Source organism: Ursus maritimus, unplaced genomic scaffold, assembly GCF_017311325.1.
Source record: "Ursus maritimus isolate PB19 unplaced genomic scaffold, ASM1731132v1 scaffold_1, whole genome shotgun sequence".
In the NCBI taxonomy this organism is placed as follows: Eukaryota; Metazoa; Chordata; class Mammalia; order Carnivora; family Ursidae; genus Ursus; species Ursus maritimus.
The window spans coordinates 875,731-896,779 of NW_024423343.1; the positions used below are offsets into that span (position 1 = coordinate 875,731).

Here is a 21,049-nt window from a genome sequence, read left to right on the forward strand (position 1 = left end):
GGACCCACTTCTAGATGTGAATTTCATCAGCCCGTCATGCCCGAGCCACGCTCTGGATGTCTATGAGCGGCAGAGCTAACCCTCCTTCATCAGTGTGTGTTCACGGGGCCTCCTGTGCTTCCCATTCCCCGTCTTCAGACCAAGCGTCAGATCTACTTCAGCAAGCTGCCCCCTAGAAGAACTTCACAGACCAAACCACTCTGCAGGAATGGCGTTCAGTTTAGAGAGAACTGTGATCTTTGCCATGAGAAACCTGCCTGAAGTCAGGCGTCCATTTAAATTTTGAAAATTGTTTTCAATAGTTTTCTGGTTTCTTCTCTGTATCAGTCCTCCATTTTTTTTTTTTTTAAAGATTTTATTTATTTGACACAGAGAGAGACAGCCAGCGAGAGAGGGAACACAAGCAGGGGGAGTGGGAGAGGAAGAAGCAGACTCCCAGCGGAAGAGCCTGACGTGGGGCTCGATCCCAGGACTCTGGGATCACGCCCTAAGCCGAAGGCAGACGCTTAACAACTGAGCCACCCAGGCGCCCCAGTCCTGCATATTTCTTCTTAAATTTTTCTTAATGGGTGTAAATGGCAGTTTCTTTCTTTATATTTTCCAACTTGTCTATACATATTGTCTATGTATAGGAAAGCTACTGAATTTTGAATATTTTACTAAATTACTAAATTCACTAAGCTTCAGGGACTAAAGTCACTAAATCTGCACTATTTCCAAGTTTCTCCCACTAAATGGCTACTGGAAATCAAATGATAACACATGTAAGGCAACATTCATACTACACACAGTTGTACACACAATAAAATAGATTATATGTAATACAGTCCTTAAAAAAATAAGGAAGGAAAACTGTAATGATCTGTGGACGTACACCAACAATATCCTTCTCTACCTACCTCTGCTTCCTTCTCCAGCAGGATCTGATCTTTGTTCATGTCCTCGTTTTCCACTTTTCTAAAAGTTGAAAGAAATTACAATTATAATATTTTAACAGATTTAGTTGGTGATTTTGATGACAAATACCCAAAGTAAAATTTCACTTTACATTTCTGAGAAAGTATTTAAAATTACCTATTTATCACTTTTCTGACTAACATGAATGAATAAGATAAGAAAGAAAGATGAAAAAAAAAAACCACAGCACAAGATGGTGAATTTGAGAAACTTCTCTAAGTCCAAGGGGGGGTGGGGCACTCGTCCTCATTTACTCAAGGAGTAACAGCTACCATCAGGAGGGTGGACGGGTCTTAATGGACACAGACTGTGACAAGGACACTTGAACAAGGAGCAGGGTCTGAGCATACAGGCTGAGGAGGCCGGCGGGGGAGGATCTCCGAGTGGTGAGGGCACAGCTCTTCACAGGTGCGCACCTGGCTTCCTGGTCGGCCTCTAAAACCTTACTTAGTATCTGGTCCCCAGATAAGGAACACAATAAAGCAAACCTTAACATACACCCTGTATATATACACAGATCTACCAGATATCAAACATGCGAATATTTTAATAAATGACAACACAGCCGTCCCCCGATCCGCGGTTTCAGTGACCCCGCTCGGCCGTGGTCGGGAGGCACATGATCCTCCTGAAGAGCCGCGGAAGGTCAGCGGGAGCCCAGCGCCGCATCGCAGCGCCTCCGTCACTCGCCCCCTCCCGCTCCCCCGCTCCCCTCCCCACATGCAGATTTTCACACCTTGCATCATCACTGGAAGAGGGGTAAGTACACAGCAAGATGAGATTTTGAGAGACAGACCATATTCACATAACTCTGACTGTAGTACATGGCTGTAACGGTTTCATTTTATTGTTGTTGTTAATCCTGCACGTGTGCCTGATTTAGAAATTAAACTTTATCACAGACACGTATGTATAGGAAATAGGGGTGTGTGTATAAAGCTTAGCTCTCTCCTCAGTTTCAGGCACCCACTGGGGGTCTTGGAAAGGACTCCTGTGGATCAGGTGTGTGGGAATTCATTATTATTAATGATGCAGATCACCTGATACCTCAGCTAAGCAGAGATGTGGTGTGATCAGACATAAGTCAGGTCACAAAACACAGATCTCGAATAAAACCTATTACGATGGTGAAAGAGGAAAGGCGAGGGCACTGTGTGCCTTTCTTAATAGCAGGTAGGTCTGTCCTCATTTACAGACAGAGTGATGCTCTTGAGACCAGTCTTTGGCCTTTCCACCTAAAGCTGTTCTTTGCATGCAGATGGGTGAAGTTACCTTTGACAGGTTACAAAAAGCAAGATACAGTGACATTAGCACCAAATCCTGTTGCTTAGAGCCAGGAAGGCCCAGAAGGACAGGTAGAAGGGAGGGACAGTGTGACTCCGTGACACAATATGGATAGAGGGGGACAGCATGAGGTGGGGCAACAACCTGCCGCCTCTTTTGAGCCTCTCGGAACGGAAGTTTTCATAGTGAAGGTCCTGGGTCACCTCCTGGAGATCCTGCATGTGGGTGCTGAAAGAGAGAAGGGCACAGAAGGCCGGCTGCGTGTGGGAGCCGCCCGCAGGGAGAAGCACCAGTAGCTCAAACCCCGCCTGTTACTTGCTCAATTGTACACGAAGTGGCTGGAGTTTTGGACACAGGGTTGAAGCTGTGGAGGTTTCTCTCCTCCCTCCCACAACAAACAGGCAGAAACACAGCCCACAGAGCCCGGAGAAGAGGCCCTTCCACGCGGCCTGGCCTACAGGCACTGCCAAGCTGTGCATGAGACCATCACCAGTGCACAGAGGTATAGACTTTAGCGGATTCTTTTAGGTAAACAATGCCTGAAAGAACAACATAGTTTTCTAAAAGAGCTTATGGAAAACATGCAATTCAAATATTCCTGACTTCTTAGTTTAAGCTACGAAAAAGACCATACAATGAAGTATTAATATTTTCAATAAACTAGAAATAGGACTTTGAATCTTCTAATCATCTCAGAAAATATTCGTAATTTTCTTGGTTCAGCTTTTTCAAATACTTAAGCAGTCAAGAATGAGTAAAGATAATGCATTCCTATCTGCTCAGAATGTAGGGAAACAGACGGAGTGCTGGCAGAGGGCTGGCATGCTCTCCCTCACTCTAAGAAACACACGACACACAGGAAGGCTCCATCTGCAGCCTCCACGACAGCAGTGCGACCATAAGGACCCGTCCTGCACTTCCTGTGTAGTGACTGAATTATGTTTAATAAAGCTCAGTTGTTTTAATCAATTTTTAGTTCCTCAAAATTTATCTAGATCGCCCACTCTCTGATGGAGTAAAGGGGTTTCCGATTTTAGCAACACTCTTTGTCCTAGCCTCTTGATTCAAGAACAGTAGCAACTGCTGTCACTAAATGTGAACTTCACTTTCTAGAGGAAAACGTCTGCTCTTGTAGTTAGGTCTGGTGCAGGTGCAAAGAATGCACCTTTAGTAGCATGTTTCAGCCCAGAGTGGAGAAGCTGCTGCGCAGCCGGCCTGAACATGTGCTCCCAGAGAAGGAAGTGTCCCATGTTTGGTGTGGCCATACCACACTGTACATCTGGTCTACTTTCAGCGTCAAGAGAGCTGGGAGACTAGGGAGGAGGGTTTGCTAAGCACTTGGCCTCGAGAGGGACAGGCTGGTTCCGCAGCATTGAGTCCCAGGCAGCCCCTGGGGAGGGCCTTGCACAAGACGCCGCAGCAGCCCCCCTACCCGCCCCGCAGTCAAGAAGCTCCGCTCTCTGCACCAGGCACTGGCCACAAGGGTGCCCGGGGTCTTACATGAGCATCGTCCGCAGCTTCAGAAAGTCGTTGTGCTCCGGGTTCTCCACCTCCACAACGCCCCATGGGTAGAGGCGGCCTCTGACCTTTTTGCCCTTGGCTTCAATCAACTGATTGGATCCAACCACAGAGAATGGGATGCTGGCCTAGAAAGAGACACACTAGGTGGAGAGGCTCCACAGAGGGAACCCCAACTTTCCCTGTGAACACGAGCACACACAGGTTGAGCACACCGCGGCTAACCATGTGCTTCCCTGGCAAGATACAACATTTTACTCAGAAGTGACAGGCATTTTCCATATGGGAAAAATTATATGAAACAAATGAAACCCCTAATAAGATTCCTAAACCTTACGTGACAACTATGTCAAAATACATTTAAAGCAAAAATACTATTGTAACTGAATGTACCAGACAATCTGTCAAAAGCCAGCCTTCCAGGATGTGGCCCTTTGTCAACTCCTTTCACGGCCCTGATAACCGGGAACAGGAGTGACTCGAGCTGGGCACCTGGAGAGTGCTCTTACCTTGAGAAGTCTAGTCTGCTCTTTAAAGTCCTCATCTTCATCTGATTCTGCATCAGGTAAGTGATAGATTTTGATGTTATGTTCTTCAATTTCATCCAGAATCTGAAAGAATGACAAATCAGGGGAAATTTTACCAAACCGCAAGACATTTCAATCAAATCTACTAAAAATATATCAGAACTATCCAACCGTCAATACAGAATTAAACTGATAACTGATTTTCAAATAATTTTATCGACTGTTGGAGCAGTATTTATGCTTGCCTTCTGAGTGGTCCTCTGTCCAGAGTAAACAATAACGCACCAGCTTTAGCACATAAAGCAGCAGATGAACGACAACACCAGCACAGCAGCGCGTAAGAGGAAACCGCACAGCACAACCAGCCTCGGGAACCACACACACCCCAGGAGCAGTGCAGCCAGATGCTGCAGGCACCGGAAGAGCCACAAGCGTTGCCCAAGGAGGCGAACAGAGGAGGGAGAGGCAAGCGGGGGAATAATCTTGTTTAAAGCTCCGAGGGGAGGACACCCAGGCTATGTTTCGGGAATAGTAAGAAATCCAGAATGGCTGGAAAGTAAGCCTTCCAGTTGGGTAAGCCAGAGGGACGACTGGAGTCACCAAGTAGAGCGTTCCCTCAATGCCAGGCTGGGCTCTGGGTTTCACTCCACAGGGAACAAGCGGCAGCAGGAGAAACAAACACTCCAACCAACCAGGCTGCAGAGTGGCCTAGGGGGGACGGAGCAACCTCTGTGCTGGGCACTCCAGCAGGGACAAGCAGACTGGAGCTCCGCTTACTCTCCTGCAGGGTCCTGGGGAGATACACCAAGACGGCAGGAATATCCCTACTTTGGACCCTAATCTGGCAATGGATCTTTTTAATGGGAACTCTCAGGTCTTTATGATCAAAGTCCTCGAACCTGACACACTATCTGCACTAATTCAGGATTCATGAAGAGGTCTTCCTCCCCCCCCCCCCCCCCAGTGTCCTTTCAGCGTCCTCACTCCTAGAGGAGGCAGAGGAACAGGCTCACCCGTGGGAGAAGTTAGGCAGTGAGCACGAACCTGCCGCATCTCTTCCCCTTTCCTGCCCGTTATCCATCCTTGCTGGCCCCAGCTGCTCCGTGCCGGCCCCATCAAGACAGGATGAGAATCGAGGTGAGACATACATAATAAGTAGGCTATTTTGAATCGGAAAAGAGGAAGAAGCAAGTGGTGAATCAACAACAATCACACATTTCTCTGTCTGGGCGACTGCACCAGGTGGGGTCAGGTGCAGAGCCAGGGAAGCCGGGAGACGAGCTCAGGGTGGGGGAAGAAAACACTCTTGGTTTACGCACAAAAGTCACATGAAAAAGAAGATTCTCAGAAGGGAAAAGCAGAAGCCACAGGAGACGATATGATCAAAGTAATATTAAGCAACGATGACATTCAGGGCTTAGGAAGACAGGTGATAAAACAGGCAGAAAGACAAGTCTTCCGAAAGCACAGCAAATCCTGCTGCTGAGGCCCTAGGCTGGTGGAGGGCCCACTGGCCAAGCCTTAGACAGGACAACTGCTGCTGGCCGACGGGAAGCCAGAGTTAGAGATAAACGCGAGGGCAGGAAACAACACGGGGGAAGTGTTAAGACTAAAGCAGGTCTGCCAGAGGTTCTTCTGGATCAGGGAGTGGGGGGATACCAAGAGGCACAGGAGAGAAACCAGATTTAGAGAAGGGATTAGGAAGGCCCAAGATGAAAGCGATAAGGGCAAAACAGGATTTCACTTCATCTCAGACTTTGAAATCAAGCCCTAGAGCTCTAGATGGAGGATTAGAGATGGGCGGACACAACATTCTAACTGGGACCCCGCTCCCCTACCTCTCTGGAATCCAGCGTAACATACTTTATTAGGAAAAGTGGGGTTCCCTAAAGTGGGACTTACTAAAATACGTACGGTCAAGCACAAACGTGCCAAAGCTTTCAGGGGGTCCCCCAGGGCTCAGATCTTTCCTCGAATACTGGCAGGCACTGAGACAAAAGAGGAAACGGCTGACAAACATGTGTGCATAGAACTGAAAAACTCTGCCGTGACAGAAGACATCAAGAAAAATGTGAGAACACAGAAACTGAAACTAGAGCTAAAAACATAATACCCATAAGTCAATTTAAAAAAGCAATGAAAATAAAGCACAGGCTCTAAAGCCTCAGAGAACACACTAACGGGGATCAAACAGCAGGACACACACACACTCACATCAGCAACCGGGAAACACAAATGGAAATCAGACACCACTTCCAGTTTCTCAGATGGGAGACACTTTAGAAAAACTGGTGACATATCCAGGATGGTTCCAGGGGGAGAAGATCAGAGCAAGCTCACACTGCTTTGGGAATGCAAGGTGTTCCAAACTTGTTTTGAGGGAAATTCCAACTTCAAATGCTTATCTTTCAGCACTTAAAATGCCCATCAATTTCCTTTCTAAGAATCTGTGTGACTTAAACAATTCTGAGAAGGCAGACATGGGCCTACCCTGTGCCAGGTACCGTTCTAGACTGGTGGAATACACGAGAGAGCTAAGCAAAGATCCCTGATGCCAGAAACGGAGGGATGGCGGTGGGAGGATCAAGAAACACACTGAAGAAATACTGTGCCTGCTGGGAGTGTTCCTAGCTGAGTGTGTGCTGCTCTGAGCTGCATAAGGGTGCGGGCGAGCGTTTCCTGTGTGTGCTGGGAATTCTTAGAAAGTCAAACAGCATTATAATACATATGCTATGGTCCCATTCTATTAAAAAAACAAAAGCATAAATAGACTATGCTCTGGAAGGGTAAGTATGTACCTGTTAACAACAACTGCTTTTATGGATAATGAAAGAATTTTTGGGGTGCCTGGGTGGCTTACTCTGTTAAGTGCTGGACTCTTGGTTTTGGCTCAGGTCATGATCTCAGGCTTGTGGGAGCGAGCCCTGCGTCGGGCTCCATGCTGGGTGTTGGTCCTGCTTGGTCTTCTCTCTCTCCCTCCGTCTCCACCCACACCCCTGCTCACACTCTCTCTCTCAAAAAAATAAAGAACTTTTATTTGTAGAATTTAGCACATGAGCTTGGACTTTTCTTTCTTTTTTTTTTTTTTTTTAAAGATTTTATTTATTCATTTGACAGAGAGAGAGACAGCCAGCGAGAGAGGGAACACAAGCAGGGGGAGTGGGAGAGGAAGAAGCAGGCTTCCAGCAGAGGAGCCTGATGTGAGGCTCGATCCCACAACACCAGGATCACGCCCTGAGCCGAAGGCAGACGCCCAACGACTGAGCCACCCAGGCGCCCCAAGCTTGGACTTTCTTAATGAGCGCACAAATAGAAACAGGCCAATAATTTAAAAATATATACCAAAGAATCCACCAAGAGGCTTTCAGGATAGCACAGAAAAAGGCACCAGAGACCAACACCCAGCACAGGGCTGCAGGGAGGAGGGGCACTCAGGCTGGCGGATGGACAAGTGCAAGGCAACCTCTCTTAATGGCAAAACGGAAGCCCTTTAAACAGTCACGATACCAGATGATTACAATTAAAACATATTCCTACACGGACTGTTTGCAGTAAGAACTTCACAGAAATGATCACACTTCCACACTCATATCACTCACCTAGTACATGGCATCTTATACTCACTGAGGGCATTTTCATGTACGGTGAATTACAAAGAATAAGAACTTGACGGCAGTGAGAATACTAAAAATCTACAAGTGTCAGGTGTTCCTCAGAAACCATCAGACTCCCCACCTGCTCCCCCATATCTNNGACACACTCTTTCCCAGGCCCTTGGCCCTCAGAGTAAAAACCACGTACCCTTTTCTTCAAGCGCTCCCGTTCCTTCAGGGTGAGGGTGTCGGCTTTGGCGATGACAGGCACAATGTTCACCTTATTGTGTATCGCTTTCATAAATGCAACGTCTAGAGGCTTTAGTCTGAACGGAATGAGACTGTCATGAATTCAGGGGAAGAACAATCGCTTTCATAAATGCAATGTCTAGAGGCTTTAGTCTGAACGGAATGAGACTGTCATGAATTCAGGGGAAGAACAAGGAGACTACACATTTCTGTTCTCTCAAAATTATCTCACTTCTTGTATTAAAATATGCAACTTGGGGGAAGCTGTCAACCCATTCAGTAGAAAGGAAATTCTAAGGACTTGTTGGTTTCTACGGTGAGGGGTCCACTTACCCATGTCCAAAGGGTGAGATAAAGTAAAAGCAGCAGTGCACCCTGTTATCGACGATGTGCCGCCTGTTCAAACCACTCTCGTCATGCAGGTACCGTTCAAACTGCTCATCAATGTAGGAGATAATGGTCTTAAAACTGTGAGAAACATAAATGTTGAGAACAATGGGATACAGAAGTCCCTAACTTCAAAGACAAAACAAGTTTTTTCTGTTCCCTGCCTCACTACCAAAGATAATTTGATAACTCATTTATAAGATGACACTGGAAAACAGACTCATACATTTGGCAAGATGCAGGTTTTTGGAAAGTGTGCCAAGCATAATTTCCCCCCAAGTGCTGGGTGGAGCGGGGGGTGGGGGGGGATGCATGTCAAAGGCCTGAACAGAACGGTTCAAAGCATCTGAAGTGACTGCACAGAGGACAGGGCGGTGTGTGAAAACGTGAACCACTGCCACACAATGCAAAGAGCAACCCAGAGCAGGGAGAGGCTCCCGAGGGAGGAAGAAGGATGGGAGATCCGATCCTTCCCCTCCCCTCCCTCCTCAGGTGCTGGCAAGCTGGTGCTTCACACCCCACAAGACTGGAGCCCACTGTGTGTACCATGGACACAGTCCTCGCTGCAGGGGATGGGCACAGAGTGCTCCCCTACCTGCAGTTGTCCTTATCTGTGCTAACGAGGTCAGGGATCGAGTCTCTAAGAGGAAGGACTACATCACAACCTACTCCACTGGCCAGCGTTCGTTCAGATCCAGGCATTTCATTTATGCTAGCAGTTGATGAATGCTTGGCTGTTACAGAAAAAAATCCTCATTCTTTGTGAAATTCCTTATTTAAAATGTTATAATCAGTGCACTTTAAACTGTTTCACCATTTTATTATACACAGCTACCTCAAATCCAATCATCACTCAAACACTGGAAATGCGAATACATTCAAATAACCGTAAGCACTTCCGGGGCCTGTGTGTCCCCTAGGGGCGTACCAATCCCTGCAGTTGATGGCGTCCCCATAGCCGGGTGTGTCCACCACTGTCAGGCGCAGCTTGACCCCTCGCTCCTCAATTTCCACAGTCGAAGCCTCAATCTGGACAGTTCTTTCAATTTTCTCTAGAGAAAAAACAAACCTAATGAGAAAATGTACCTAAAAATTAAACCAGTTTTCAAAGAGAAGAGATGACCTGTTAGTTTCTTATTAATAAACGACTTAGAACTTCATTACCTCTCTTGGAGGAAGGTTTTCAGAGGTTACACAAGGACGGTGTAAAAACGATCCCCGAGTTGGCAAGGAAACCTGGCAGCTAAGATTAAATGGCAGCTTGGGAGGGTTAAACCACCAATATTGAAAATTATGACTTCCGTTGCTGAGGCAAAGAGAACAATTTATGAATTTGTTTAAAAAAAAAAACGGAATTCAGTCATATTTATGAGAGGGCTCTATGTCCCAGTTGTGGCGGCCCGGGTCCTAGGCTCTGACTGTGTATGTGAACCCACAATGCTCCCATAACAGGCAGTAGTCAGCGACTTCAAGAACTCTTTTCATGAGAAAATATCTTCCCTTGACCCTCCCACCAAACATATGATACGGGCAGAAACTATTTCTTGTACTTCCACAGTCAAAGAAAACAAACACGGAGAGGACGGACCTGTGGATTTATCCTCGGTCTACAAGACCCAAGGGCTTCAGGAGCGGCACCTTTCCTGACCAGAAGAGCACTGTTCTTGTGTTTAAAGCAGAACAAAACCACAAGGCTGAGCCAAAAAACACCAATCGCGTGCTCTCCGCAGCTCTCGCGTAGAAAGCTACGCCTACAGTGGTGTAGGGGCTTCTGTACCTGCAGCTCCAGGTATGATCCTCTCTGGGTAGAGGTCAGTCAGGAACAGGCTGTTTATGAGAGTTGACTTTCCTAGACCTGATTCACCTTCAAATGAAAATGAAAACATTGTCATGACAGGACCCGTACGACATGGGTAATCTACTGAGTTTACAGGGCACTGGGTTAAGCACCTCACACACATCGTCTGCACGGCATCTGACCACTGCCACTTTGGTACGACTCGCCCCTTTCACTGACAGGGAAATGGGTGCCTCTGCGTGGAGAGCTATCCAGAGCAGGGCCTTGATTTGAATCCAGGTCTGTCAGACCCCAGAATTTCCACAGTGTAAGATCAGAAACACTCCCTTAGTTCTTCACAAGTGTGTGGAATGGACTTTTGAGGTGGGACTTTATTTTTTGACAAACAGAATGCAAAGTAGGTTTTCAGTTATGATTTTTGCTAATCGTCAAAGCTACCACATTTTCAGAAAACCGAACACATCTATCGAACAATGTCAACAGCACTCTGGCTTGCCAAGCTGTGGGAAACAGAGATGGAACACATGCCCGAGACTGTACTGTCGTCTATAACCTCTCCTCCTGTCACCAAGGCAGGAGTGGGCCACCTCCCCCTCTCCTGCCCTCACACTCCCCGTGCCCCAGCGCTGGTAACTGTTTCATGTCAGGCAACCCGCCCTCTCCACATTGCTGAGTATGATATGACGAATTAAGACAACACATACTAAGAATTCTTCCTCAACTATTATCATACTTGAATTCTGGATGTTTTGAGTTCTGTAATATTTGTATTCTGAGAATTTGAAACTTAACTTCAAGGAGGATTCAAGACAGCAAAAGTTAAATTTTTCATTCTAAGGGAGCATGGGCAGAGTCCACCATCTCACTGCAGGCCATCAGTTAAGGCCAAGTGCCGCATGGAGAAGTGCTTCTGAACCGCGTGCCTGACTGTCCCCCGAACCTGCCTCTACTCAGTCCTGTGCAGCATGTGGAAGGGGCCACACATCTGTTTTAAAAATCACTAGTTCTGGGAAAATGAAGAATGAGTGAATTTGAAATGTATAAACATACAAAATTAGGACTGTGCTTTAATTAGATTGCAATTTTCATATATGGAAAGGAATGTCAAAAGAACAAAACCAGAATTACACGTTGAACCTGTCCAAATATAAGAGCACACCAAATTATCCTTTTAATAAACTGCCTAGCAATGTCCCCTTACATTTTTATCACATAATGAGGGAATTTTACCAATAACTGCTCAGTCCTTTTGTGTGCCTGGCACAGGTCCAGGCTCCGGGACACTGCTAAATCCCTGCTCCCGTGTAGCCTGGCAGTCCAGAGGAGGAGAGGACAAGTAAGCAAAGTCACTCTGTCACCGACAAAGTGGTGACAGCTCTGCGTCATCAAGCTGAAAGGGACCGGGGCACAGAGACCTCTCAGCAGAGGTGTCTGAGTGGAGACAGCATCTCTGAAAAAAGCAGTTAATATTCCAATGGCTGATTCTAAATTGTAAATCTTCGTTTAAAGAGAAGTATCTTCTCTTGGAATGGCTGTCAGGCAACATCTGTAAGCAATTAACTCACTAACTCAGCACATGAAGCTACGAAGCTACTTCTGGCCTGAGTCTGTGAGTGCCCAGCTTTGTCATTCCACGTCCACTAGTGTCTCTCTGTCCTACAGGAGTTCTCAGGTGCCTTCACGTGGGGGACACAAGAACTCAGGAGGAGATCTGGAGTGGAAGTCCCACAGCACAAAATGCACCACGCTCAGCAACCCTACGCAGCAGTCCTGTGTGAGTGGTGACAGCAAAGGCTGGCTGGAACGGGAGGTCCTCAGGGTTTACAAAATGGCTCATGTTTTTAACCAATTAGGGAGAAATACACAGCATCAGGCACAAGGTGGCGCCACCATAGGAAAAATACGTGCAGGTGACAAAGGTGAGCTACATTTTAAAACAGCATTCTGAAATCCCAGAAGCTTCCGATTAAACCCCCCCAAACTTAGGCCATGCCAGGAATGCCAGTAAAAACAACAACATCAACAACCCCCAAAAAACCCTCCCTAAGCTGGGGGGCTGGTCCCTTTCACATTTACTTTTCAATTCTAACCAACACAAGAAAGTGCCTTCTCAAACGCTGTGCAACAGGGCCATTTTGGAGGCCCCTGAAGGGCAGCATTCTAAGGGGTCCCCAGAGCTGAGCGCCACACGAGGAGGTGCCACTTCACGGGGAAAGGGTGCTCAGGCAAGCCCCACGCAGCTCGGAGTGGCCACCATCCCCTGCACACGTGCCCTTAGAGTCCCCAGAACACGCGTGCACGCCAGTATATTTTTGCTGAAAGGCCAATTTTCATTTTCTTAGCTTAGTCCCCAAGTTCTCAGAGTGTTCACTCTGTAACCGCCTCGTGAATTTGGTGACACTAACTAACCTATGGACTTTCTACCAGGTAACGTATTTTGGCAATAAGCTTTATTTTTTTTTTTTTTAAAGATTTTATTTATTTGACAGAGATAGAGACAGCCAGCGAGAGAGGGAACACAAGCAGGGGGAGCGGGAGAGGAAGAAGCAGGCTCATAGCGGAGGAGCCTGATGTGGGGCTCGATCCCAGAACTCCAGGATCATGCCCTGAGCCGAAGGCAGATGCCCAACGACTGAGCCACCCAGGCGCCCCAAGCTTTATATTTTTAATCTTGCTTTTCTTGTGAAGGGGGCCACCACCCACCCCACATAATGGTGGGGGAGTGGAAACTTGATATACACTATCACCGACTATGACCATTTGACCAGACTTCAGCGGCATCAAGTTCCTTCAAGTGACCTACGTGCCGCCTGGCCTCTGTCCTTGAGATCTTTAAAGAACATATTTGTGATTTTAAAATTTCCTGCACATTGCTACCCAAACATGTGTAGTTTTTCCTTTTTTAAGATTGTATTTACTTATTTAAGAGAGAGAGGAGAGCGAGGGTGTACAAGTGGGGAGAGGGGCAGAGGCCGAGAATCTGAAGCAGACTCCCTGCTGAGCGTGGCGCTGATGCAGGGCTCAATCTCATGACCAAGACCACAACCTGGGCTGAAACCAAGAGTCTGACTCTTAGCCAACATACCTCCCAGGCGCCCCAACGGTGGTAGTTTTTCATTTGCATGTGATCATTTTGTAACATTTATTTCCTTAGAAATAAGCCACAGCTTTAAAAACAATGCCTTTTCTCTTCAATAGTCTCTGACTTATAAGTTAGGTACACTGGCCTTTTCCAGATAGAGGTTTTTCCCTCTACCCAAAAGTAGTGTTCCTAAGCCCAAATGGCGGAAAGCAAAAAAAGCAAATACCACTAATTAATTGGAATGGAAACATTTTTTGACATTCCTAGACCCCCCAAACCACCATGCCTCAGGCCTTTAGCTTAGAACACATTGTAACAGATGTGCAAAATCAATCAAGGCGAAGCCCAGATGCTCACAGACACAATTCAGAACTCTGGCGGCTGGACACTGAGATGCTGAGAGTGGGAAGGAGCTCTGAGGGCGTGCTGCCTCTCTAACAGCTCACTGTAAAACCGACACCGAGCTCTTTCGCTTGTCTTTTGGTTAGTGAAATTGGGCACTATTGTAGGTCTTTCATAAACGACCTAATGTGAACTTTCAGAAAGCAGGGGATACCTGTATACCATTTTTCTTAAGCTGCTAACAGTTATAATCTGAAGTTGAGGGCTCTTGTGGTTAAGTTTCTAGCTGTCATTCACTACCCATCCACCCTTAATCCCCTAACTACCTGCTTTATTTCAAACCCACTTTACTGAGGTGTAACTTACATACACCTCAGTCAATAGTTACCTATGCTCACTGGAACTGTGTTGATGGGTTAGTGTGACAAAGTCACACTCAGATAAACAAACTCCACCCAAGACAAAGAGGATCTCTGTACTAGGAGAGTTCCTTTGCGTTCCGTCAGTCAGCTCTACTCATCTGGCAGTACTACGTGCATATACCAAGCTGTTTTCTGTTCCTCCAGATCGGTTTGGATTTTTCTAAACTTCATACACGAGGGACCATACAGCTTGCCTTTTTGCGTCTGGCTGCTTGTGCTCGGCACAATTAGAGACGAACCCATGTCGCTGCGTCTACCAGCAGCCCGTCTCTTTGCACGGCCTGGCAACTCTCCCGTACACGGACACCTCATAGCGTGCTGACCCACCCCTGCTGGACACCTAAGTTACGTCCCATTTGGGATACTGCAGGAGGAGTGGCTATGAACATCCATACACCGTCTCTGTGGACACGTCATCATCGCTCCTGGGTGACCACGTAGGATGGGAACTGTCAAGTTACATGGCATGCATGTCACTGCGAAGAAAGCACCAAAGTGGCTGCATCATTTTTTACTCTCACCAGCTGTTGGGAGAGTTGCAGTTGTCCGTATCCTTGCTAAGATACGGACTGCCAGACTTCAAAAATTTCAGACATTCCAGGGAGTGTGTGGGGGCATCTGTGGGTCAGTGTGCACTTCTTCCTGATGACTGAGGAGGACGCTGTGTGTCCTGGCCGTTCAGTATCTCCTCCGAAATGTCTGTTCCAATCCTGTGGCCCTTTCTGTAACTGGGGAGTGTGTCTTCTTCCTGAGCTATACGGGCAAAACTTACTCATTTTGTGATTAATGTTCTTCATGTTCTAAGCAATCTTCTTACTCCAAAGTCAAGAAAATTATCTTGCCCATCTTCTTCTAGACTTCTTACAGCTTTACAGTTAGTGAGCTGTCGTATACAGTGTGAAGGAGGGATTCACAGTCCCTGTCTGCCACATGACCACCTACTTGCTACAACACTATCCGCAAAATGACCAACATTTCCCCCTTGGCATCACCTTGGCACCTTTGTCAAGAATCAGCTGCCCATGTGTATGTGGGTTTACTTTGGGCTGTTATGGTCTTTGGTAGATTTGAGTGTCTACCCTAACCACACTTCACAGTTCATCTATTCTAGGCCCTCTGCACTTAGGTTTCCACTTCAGAATCAGATTGTTCATTTCTATTTTATTTTTTTTAATTTATTTTTATTTTTTTTTTAAGATTTTATTTATTTATTTGACAGAGATAGAGACAGCCGGCGAGAGAGGGAACACAAGCAGGGGGAGTGGGAGAGGAAGAAGCAGGCTCATAGCAGAAGAGCCTGATGTGGGGCTCGATCCCATAACGCCAGAATCACGCCCTGAGCCGAAGGCAGGCGCTTAACCGCTGTGCCACCCAGGCGCCCCTCATTTCTATTTTAAAAAAGCCTGGTGTGACTTTGATGAGCATTGTGTTGCCTCTATGGATCACTCTGGGGGCAGAAGGACACCACCATGGGCATGACCAGCACGCTGGCAGCTTTCACAGCTTCCTTGGCTGTCTTCCTCTTAACCGAGTCACCACGTTGTCAGGGTAGGTCGTGCACATGGCTTGCTCTAAGTTATCCTCGTGCTACGGTAAACTGTACTGTCTTTCGAAATGTCTTTATTACTACTGGTTTTGATAGTCTTTTCAAGGTCATTTTAAAATTATCTGTTGGCAATCCACAGAAATCAAGTTGATTTCTGCGTACTGATCAGAACCTGCAATCTTGATAAAATTGACTTATTAGACCTAGTAGTTTTGAGACTCCTTAGAGTTTTTAACATACACAAGTCATTTCACTTGTAATTAAGAATGTTTTATCTTCTTCCTTCATGAGAAAGAATAACACTAACCATAGGTTTAGTATATACACTTATTAGTCAAGTTGAGAAAACTTCCTTTTATTTCTAGCTTACTAATTTTTAAAATCTTTAATGGGTTTTCAATTGTTATGACTGCATGTTTTAGATGACAGCATGAATTTCCCCTTTAGAACCACTGGGACTGATTTTTCCCAAGTTAAACCACATGCTCCTGAGATAAACCCCATTTCTTAGGATATGTAGTCAGCTTTGCCATAACATGAGCCTTGAAGGTGAAAATTTGCTCCAACACAACTGGTATGTTAGGGAACAATGTCAACGTAATATAAACTTTGCATCTGCTTATGTGATTTCACTGCTGACAAACTAGGTGGACACAGAAAACCACACGCAGCAGAATCAAGCCATAGAAGGGTACTCTCAACGTGCATGCCTCAGCTATCAGCAACCTCGGGTCAACGGGTATCGTGGGCCATACCCACCCACCTCTTGGCACAGCTTCCCATCCATCTTCACACAGCCCTCCTTCCACCATTTCCTGACGCCCATTTTGACAAACTTCAGGGACTAGTCAACCCACAGTACCTGTATTTGGTATCGAATTGTATTTTAACCAATTAACATGTAAAAACCATTTTGATTACATTCCTCACTCTCTCCCCAAATGTGCCACTGAATCAGGTTGTGAGTCTTGTGCCCCTATTTTCTCCAGAAGCCTATGGTTTCAACTGCATTACTGATAACATGGTGATTTTTAAGGAGCACATGTACATTGTATTATAGCAGAACTGACTGCATTATAAGCATTTTTATGTATTGCTGGACTTGCCAAAGCTTTATTGAGGTGTTTGTGTCTATGCTCATGAAGAGCTAGTCTGTGCTTCTCCCAGTACTGACAAAAGGGTAATGTTGGCCTACTAGAACACCCTCGGTATGAAGAGTAGCTCTGGGGGGCGCCGGGGCGGCTCAGTCAGTGAAGCGTCTGCCTTCAGCTCATGTCATTATCTCAGGGTCCTGGGATGAAGTCCCGCACTGGGCTCCCTGCTCAGCGGGAAACCTGCGGCTTCTCCCTCTCCCTCGGGCACTCCCCTTGCTAGTGCTCTGTCAAATAAATAAATAAAATCTTCAAAAAAACAAAGTGTAGTTTTGGTGACTGGATTACCTTGCAGCCTCTCAGCACAGTGCTCTCAACATCAATTAGGTCACATTGTTTGATAGTGTTATTTTAGTGTTATGTAATGTTACTGATTTTCTCTTACATAAATTTACTATGCAGAATGTTAAAAAAATCCACTCTCACAGATTTATCTTTCTCCTGATTCTGCACCGTCCATTATGGAGCTCTGTTATTAAGTGCACATACAGTGAAGGTGTTGTTTTGAACTGTCTCCTGCATCTCTTTGATACATATTTCTTTATCTCTGGGAATATCCAGGTAATAGACCTGAAGTCCACTCTGTCTGCTATTAATACAGCCACTCGGGTTTCTCATGGTTGGGCTCAGCATAAGGATTTTCCACTCCAGTCATTCAGGCTCCTCCTGCCTGTCCCTGACCTGTCATGGTCATGGCTGTGCCCCTTCTGCCCTCTCCCCATCTGTCTCATTTCTTCTTTCTTTTTCTGCCTTCTTTTGGATTAAACAGGGTTCTGTGTTCTAGTTTATCAAACCTATTTGCTTTTAGCCAAACCCTTGTTTTACTTTTCTAGTGGCTGCTCCAGAGTTGACAACAGGCAACGTTAGCTTAGCAGCCCTCCCTTATGGAATATTCTGTCAGGTCAAGGTACTACAGTGGCTCTTAGACACACCCTCCTTCCTTTGCTACTCTGGCTTATCATACTCCAACGTCATACATTATTAACTTCGTCTTAAAGGCAATTATAATCAAAAGAGATGAAAAAAACCAAAAAAAGCGTTTTATATTTACCAACATACTTGCCATTTCCAGTGCTCTACCTTTTCTGTTAACCTGAAAAACCCTGTTTAATAATCTTTCTTCTGGCAGGTCTGACAGTGGTAAATTCTCTCCGTTTTTATCTAAAAATGTTTATACTTCATTTTTTTTAAGTCTCCATCAGAATTCCAGGCTGATGGTTTTATTCTTTCAGCACTTTAAACTGTCATTTCTTATGGCTTATGTTACTCCTGCTAGGTCAGTGGCTCTTCTTCCCTTTGATCCTCTGCAGGCCATGTGCTTGTTTCCCACCACCCACCGCCTTCCTTGTAAGATTTTTCTGCTTATCACTGATCTTCACCAACTGTTTATTGTGTGCCCTGGTGTGCTTTTCTTTGTATTTATTCTACTTGGTGTCTGGATATTTTCTATTGGCCTTTTTTCTTCTGTGGTGTATGATTTGCTGTTAGGTCCATCAGAAAAATTTCCATCTCCAATGTTGTAATTTTTTTTTTAAATCTCTAGCTCTTTAAGTTCTTTTTGGTTACCTTATTATGTTGATATTCTTCTTCAGGTACCAGAAGCGTATTTAAAATAATAAAAGTTCTTGCTCACCAATTCGATCATCTCTGTCATTTCTGGATCTGTTTCTCTATTGCCTGATTTGTCTCCTGGTTTTGCGCTACATTGTTTTGTTTCTTTGCATAAACAATAACTTTTTATCGGATGCAAGCAATTTTAAATATTACACTGTAAACTGGATTTTGATATCCTTCTTTAATGAAAGATGGCTTTTATCCTACAAGTAGCTTATTTGTCAATCAGCTCCATCCTTCAAGGCTTGTTTATACCTTTGTTAGGGAAGGTCTAGAACAGCTTACACACAGCTACTAGCAGGTCTCAGCTCCTTGCCTTGGCGGACTTCTCTATAAAGCTGCTAGTGGGTCCTCCCAACACAGTGGCTGACATCCCTCAGATCCCCCAGAGTGATTCAAAAGAAGACAAGGGCAAGCTGCAATCTCTTTATGATCCACTCTCAGAGTCACACCCCTTCATTCCTGCCATGTCCTACTGCCTACATGGGTAAGCCCTACTCAACGTGGGAGGGGGTAGAAAGTATCACAAACACCAGGAGGCAAGGGCCACTGGGGCCATTTTGGAGGCTCAATGACACTCTCACCACATACAAATAAGGAAATGACAGAAATATTAGGATTTTACTCGCCAACGAAATTTTCTGAAGAGTTTTTTTTCCAAATCCCCAGTTGTTTGATTCTGACAATAAAGGAATTTTCCCTTTGACTTTATAGGTCATACTATTATACCCTAAAGGTTGGGAAGGGGAGATACCCACATATTTAACAAGCTTGAAGATATAAGCTAATTTCTTACCGACCACCATCAGTGTGAACTCAAAACCCTTTTTCACTGATTTTCGGTGAACTTGATTGGGAAGATTTGCAAATCCGACATAGCCAGGAGTTTCTGGATTTATAAACTGAGTTGGTTGTTGCTAAAATAAGATTTTACAAAAAAATAATACCTTATTAGTTGCTTTTAAGATATAATCAAACCCGTGACAATAGTATCATTAGTTCTCACGTATTTAAAAAAAATTATATATACATACATCCACTTTCAAAAATTAAAAATTAGTATGGTGATTATGCATCAGATACTAACGAATACCCAAACACTCAAAAATAAAAGGAAAGTAATAGTCTTGCAATTTTAACCACAAGTTCTGCTTTTCTCAGCATGTCTTTTAGAACTTTTAGGTTTATTTCAAGGCTCTGTGCTTATTTTCAAGAGCGGATATAAGCCAATTTATCAAGTGTAAGAGCCCTGTAAATTTCATGATGATAAATTATTCGAATTTTTAATTATTATTTGATTGGTCTGCTAGGAATGATGTAAAAGAGGCTAAATGGATTGTTACTGATGTATTTAGAAGCAAGAAATTGGAAATATGAAAAAAACAAGCTCAAAGCTTTTAAAATGTCAAATTAGAACTGTCTCAATGAATTAAATATATCAGTTGTATTAAAAATTAGTTATCTAAGTCTTGACTATAAACAGCTTGAGAACACAAAGCAGTTTCTCCTTGTACTGTAGAGACATGAGAAGTGAGATCTCTTACCTTAGACATCTTCAGTGAAGTTTTCTTGATCTGTTTAAAAAAAAAATGTACATGTTTGTATATACACACACACACTGATTTAGCATGAGTTGATGTGTAATGACTTACACATGAAGCATAAATAGCTTCTGTTTCACTTACCTTGTCAATTGCATCAAATTACAAAAATGACCTGATCTCATTATAAAGGAGATATAAAAAATTAGGTCAGTTAAATCAACTATATATAATGTATACATATATACATACATACACATATATACACACATACATTCCGTATTTCCAATAACATCCAAACTTTCTTTAGTACTGATTATATACTAAGCACGAGGGCCACAATAGGAGAAAAAGACAAATTCTCATGACCTCTGGAATTATGATTTTCCTTCTCTCTTTGAAACCTGTCTACAACGAAAGGGTCCTTGTACAGTACTGTCTTCTACTGAAGATTCCTTGAGATCCTGAGAACTAGTTTTTGACAATGGGGCACACAGAGCACATCTGTTAAGTAAAGGAAAAAGGACTGAAGACACTGGAGTGCTTGAGGAGTTTAACAACAGTTTTAGAGACATTTGGAATTTTAAAAGACTTGAAACTTTGGGGAACATGGAGTCTACTGGCTAACCCTTGGTAACAAAAGTCAAGAGATAGGAATGCAGTCAGATTTGATTCCCTCTGGAGCTTAGAAACTTATTAGGAAGTTTCTTTCCTGTTCTTGTCTCCCCATCCCCAAACCTTAACATTCCCGAAAACTGCACACCCTGTTTCCCTTCTGAATGTAAATGTTCCCAACCACCTCTGAAGACATGAGGCTCCTGCACCCCCATGCATGGTTTGATTAACTAAGGCTGACAGCAGTAGGATTTGTATTATTTCATAGAAGGTAAGCATTATAGTCTTGGTTCTCCTTCTAGTGACCCACTGGAAGTCTTACTCTCACCTATCCAGCAGGAACAAGGGAGGCACGAGAGAGCTGTGAACTCAAGTGCAGTCAGTAAACTGCCTGCTACTACTATCATGGCTGAGAAGGGAGTG

The 21,049-nt window shown here is 44.8% G+C and overlaps 1 protein-coding gene across 2 annotated transcripts in view; it reads right to left on the minus strand.

The window, feature by feature from the left end:
- The window catches only part of SEPTIN2 (septin 2), a 32,016-nt gene that overhangs the window by 4,522 nt on the left and 6,445 nt on the right, over nt 1-21,049 (minus strand). For both annotated transcript variants that reach the window (XM_040638032.1, XM_040638039.1), the window contains exons 2-11: nt 20,015-20,044; nt 19,267-19,387; nt 10,293-10,379; nt 9,444-9,567; nt 8,462-8,596; nt 8,088-8,205; nt 4,269-4,370; nt 3,742-3,887; nt 2,386-2,469; nt 900-957 (exon numbers count right to left, since the gene is read on the minus strand). In XM_040638032.1, coding sequence (XP_040493966.1) covers nt 900-957; nt 2,386-2,469; nt 3,742-3,887; nt 4,269-4,370; nt 8,088-8,205; nt 8,462-8,596; nt 9,444-9,567; nt 10,293-10,379; nt 19,267-19,387; nt 20,015-20,023 — 984 coding nt within the window. In that variant the 5' untranslated portion in view covers nt 20,024-20,044. The remainder of the gene's footprint in view (nt 1-899; nt 958-2,385; nt 2,470-3,741; nt 3,888-4,268; nt 4,371-8,087; nt 8,206-8,461; nt 8,597-9,443; nt 9,568-10,292; nt 10,380-19,266; nt 19,388-20,014; nt 20,045-21,049) is intronic.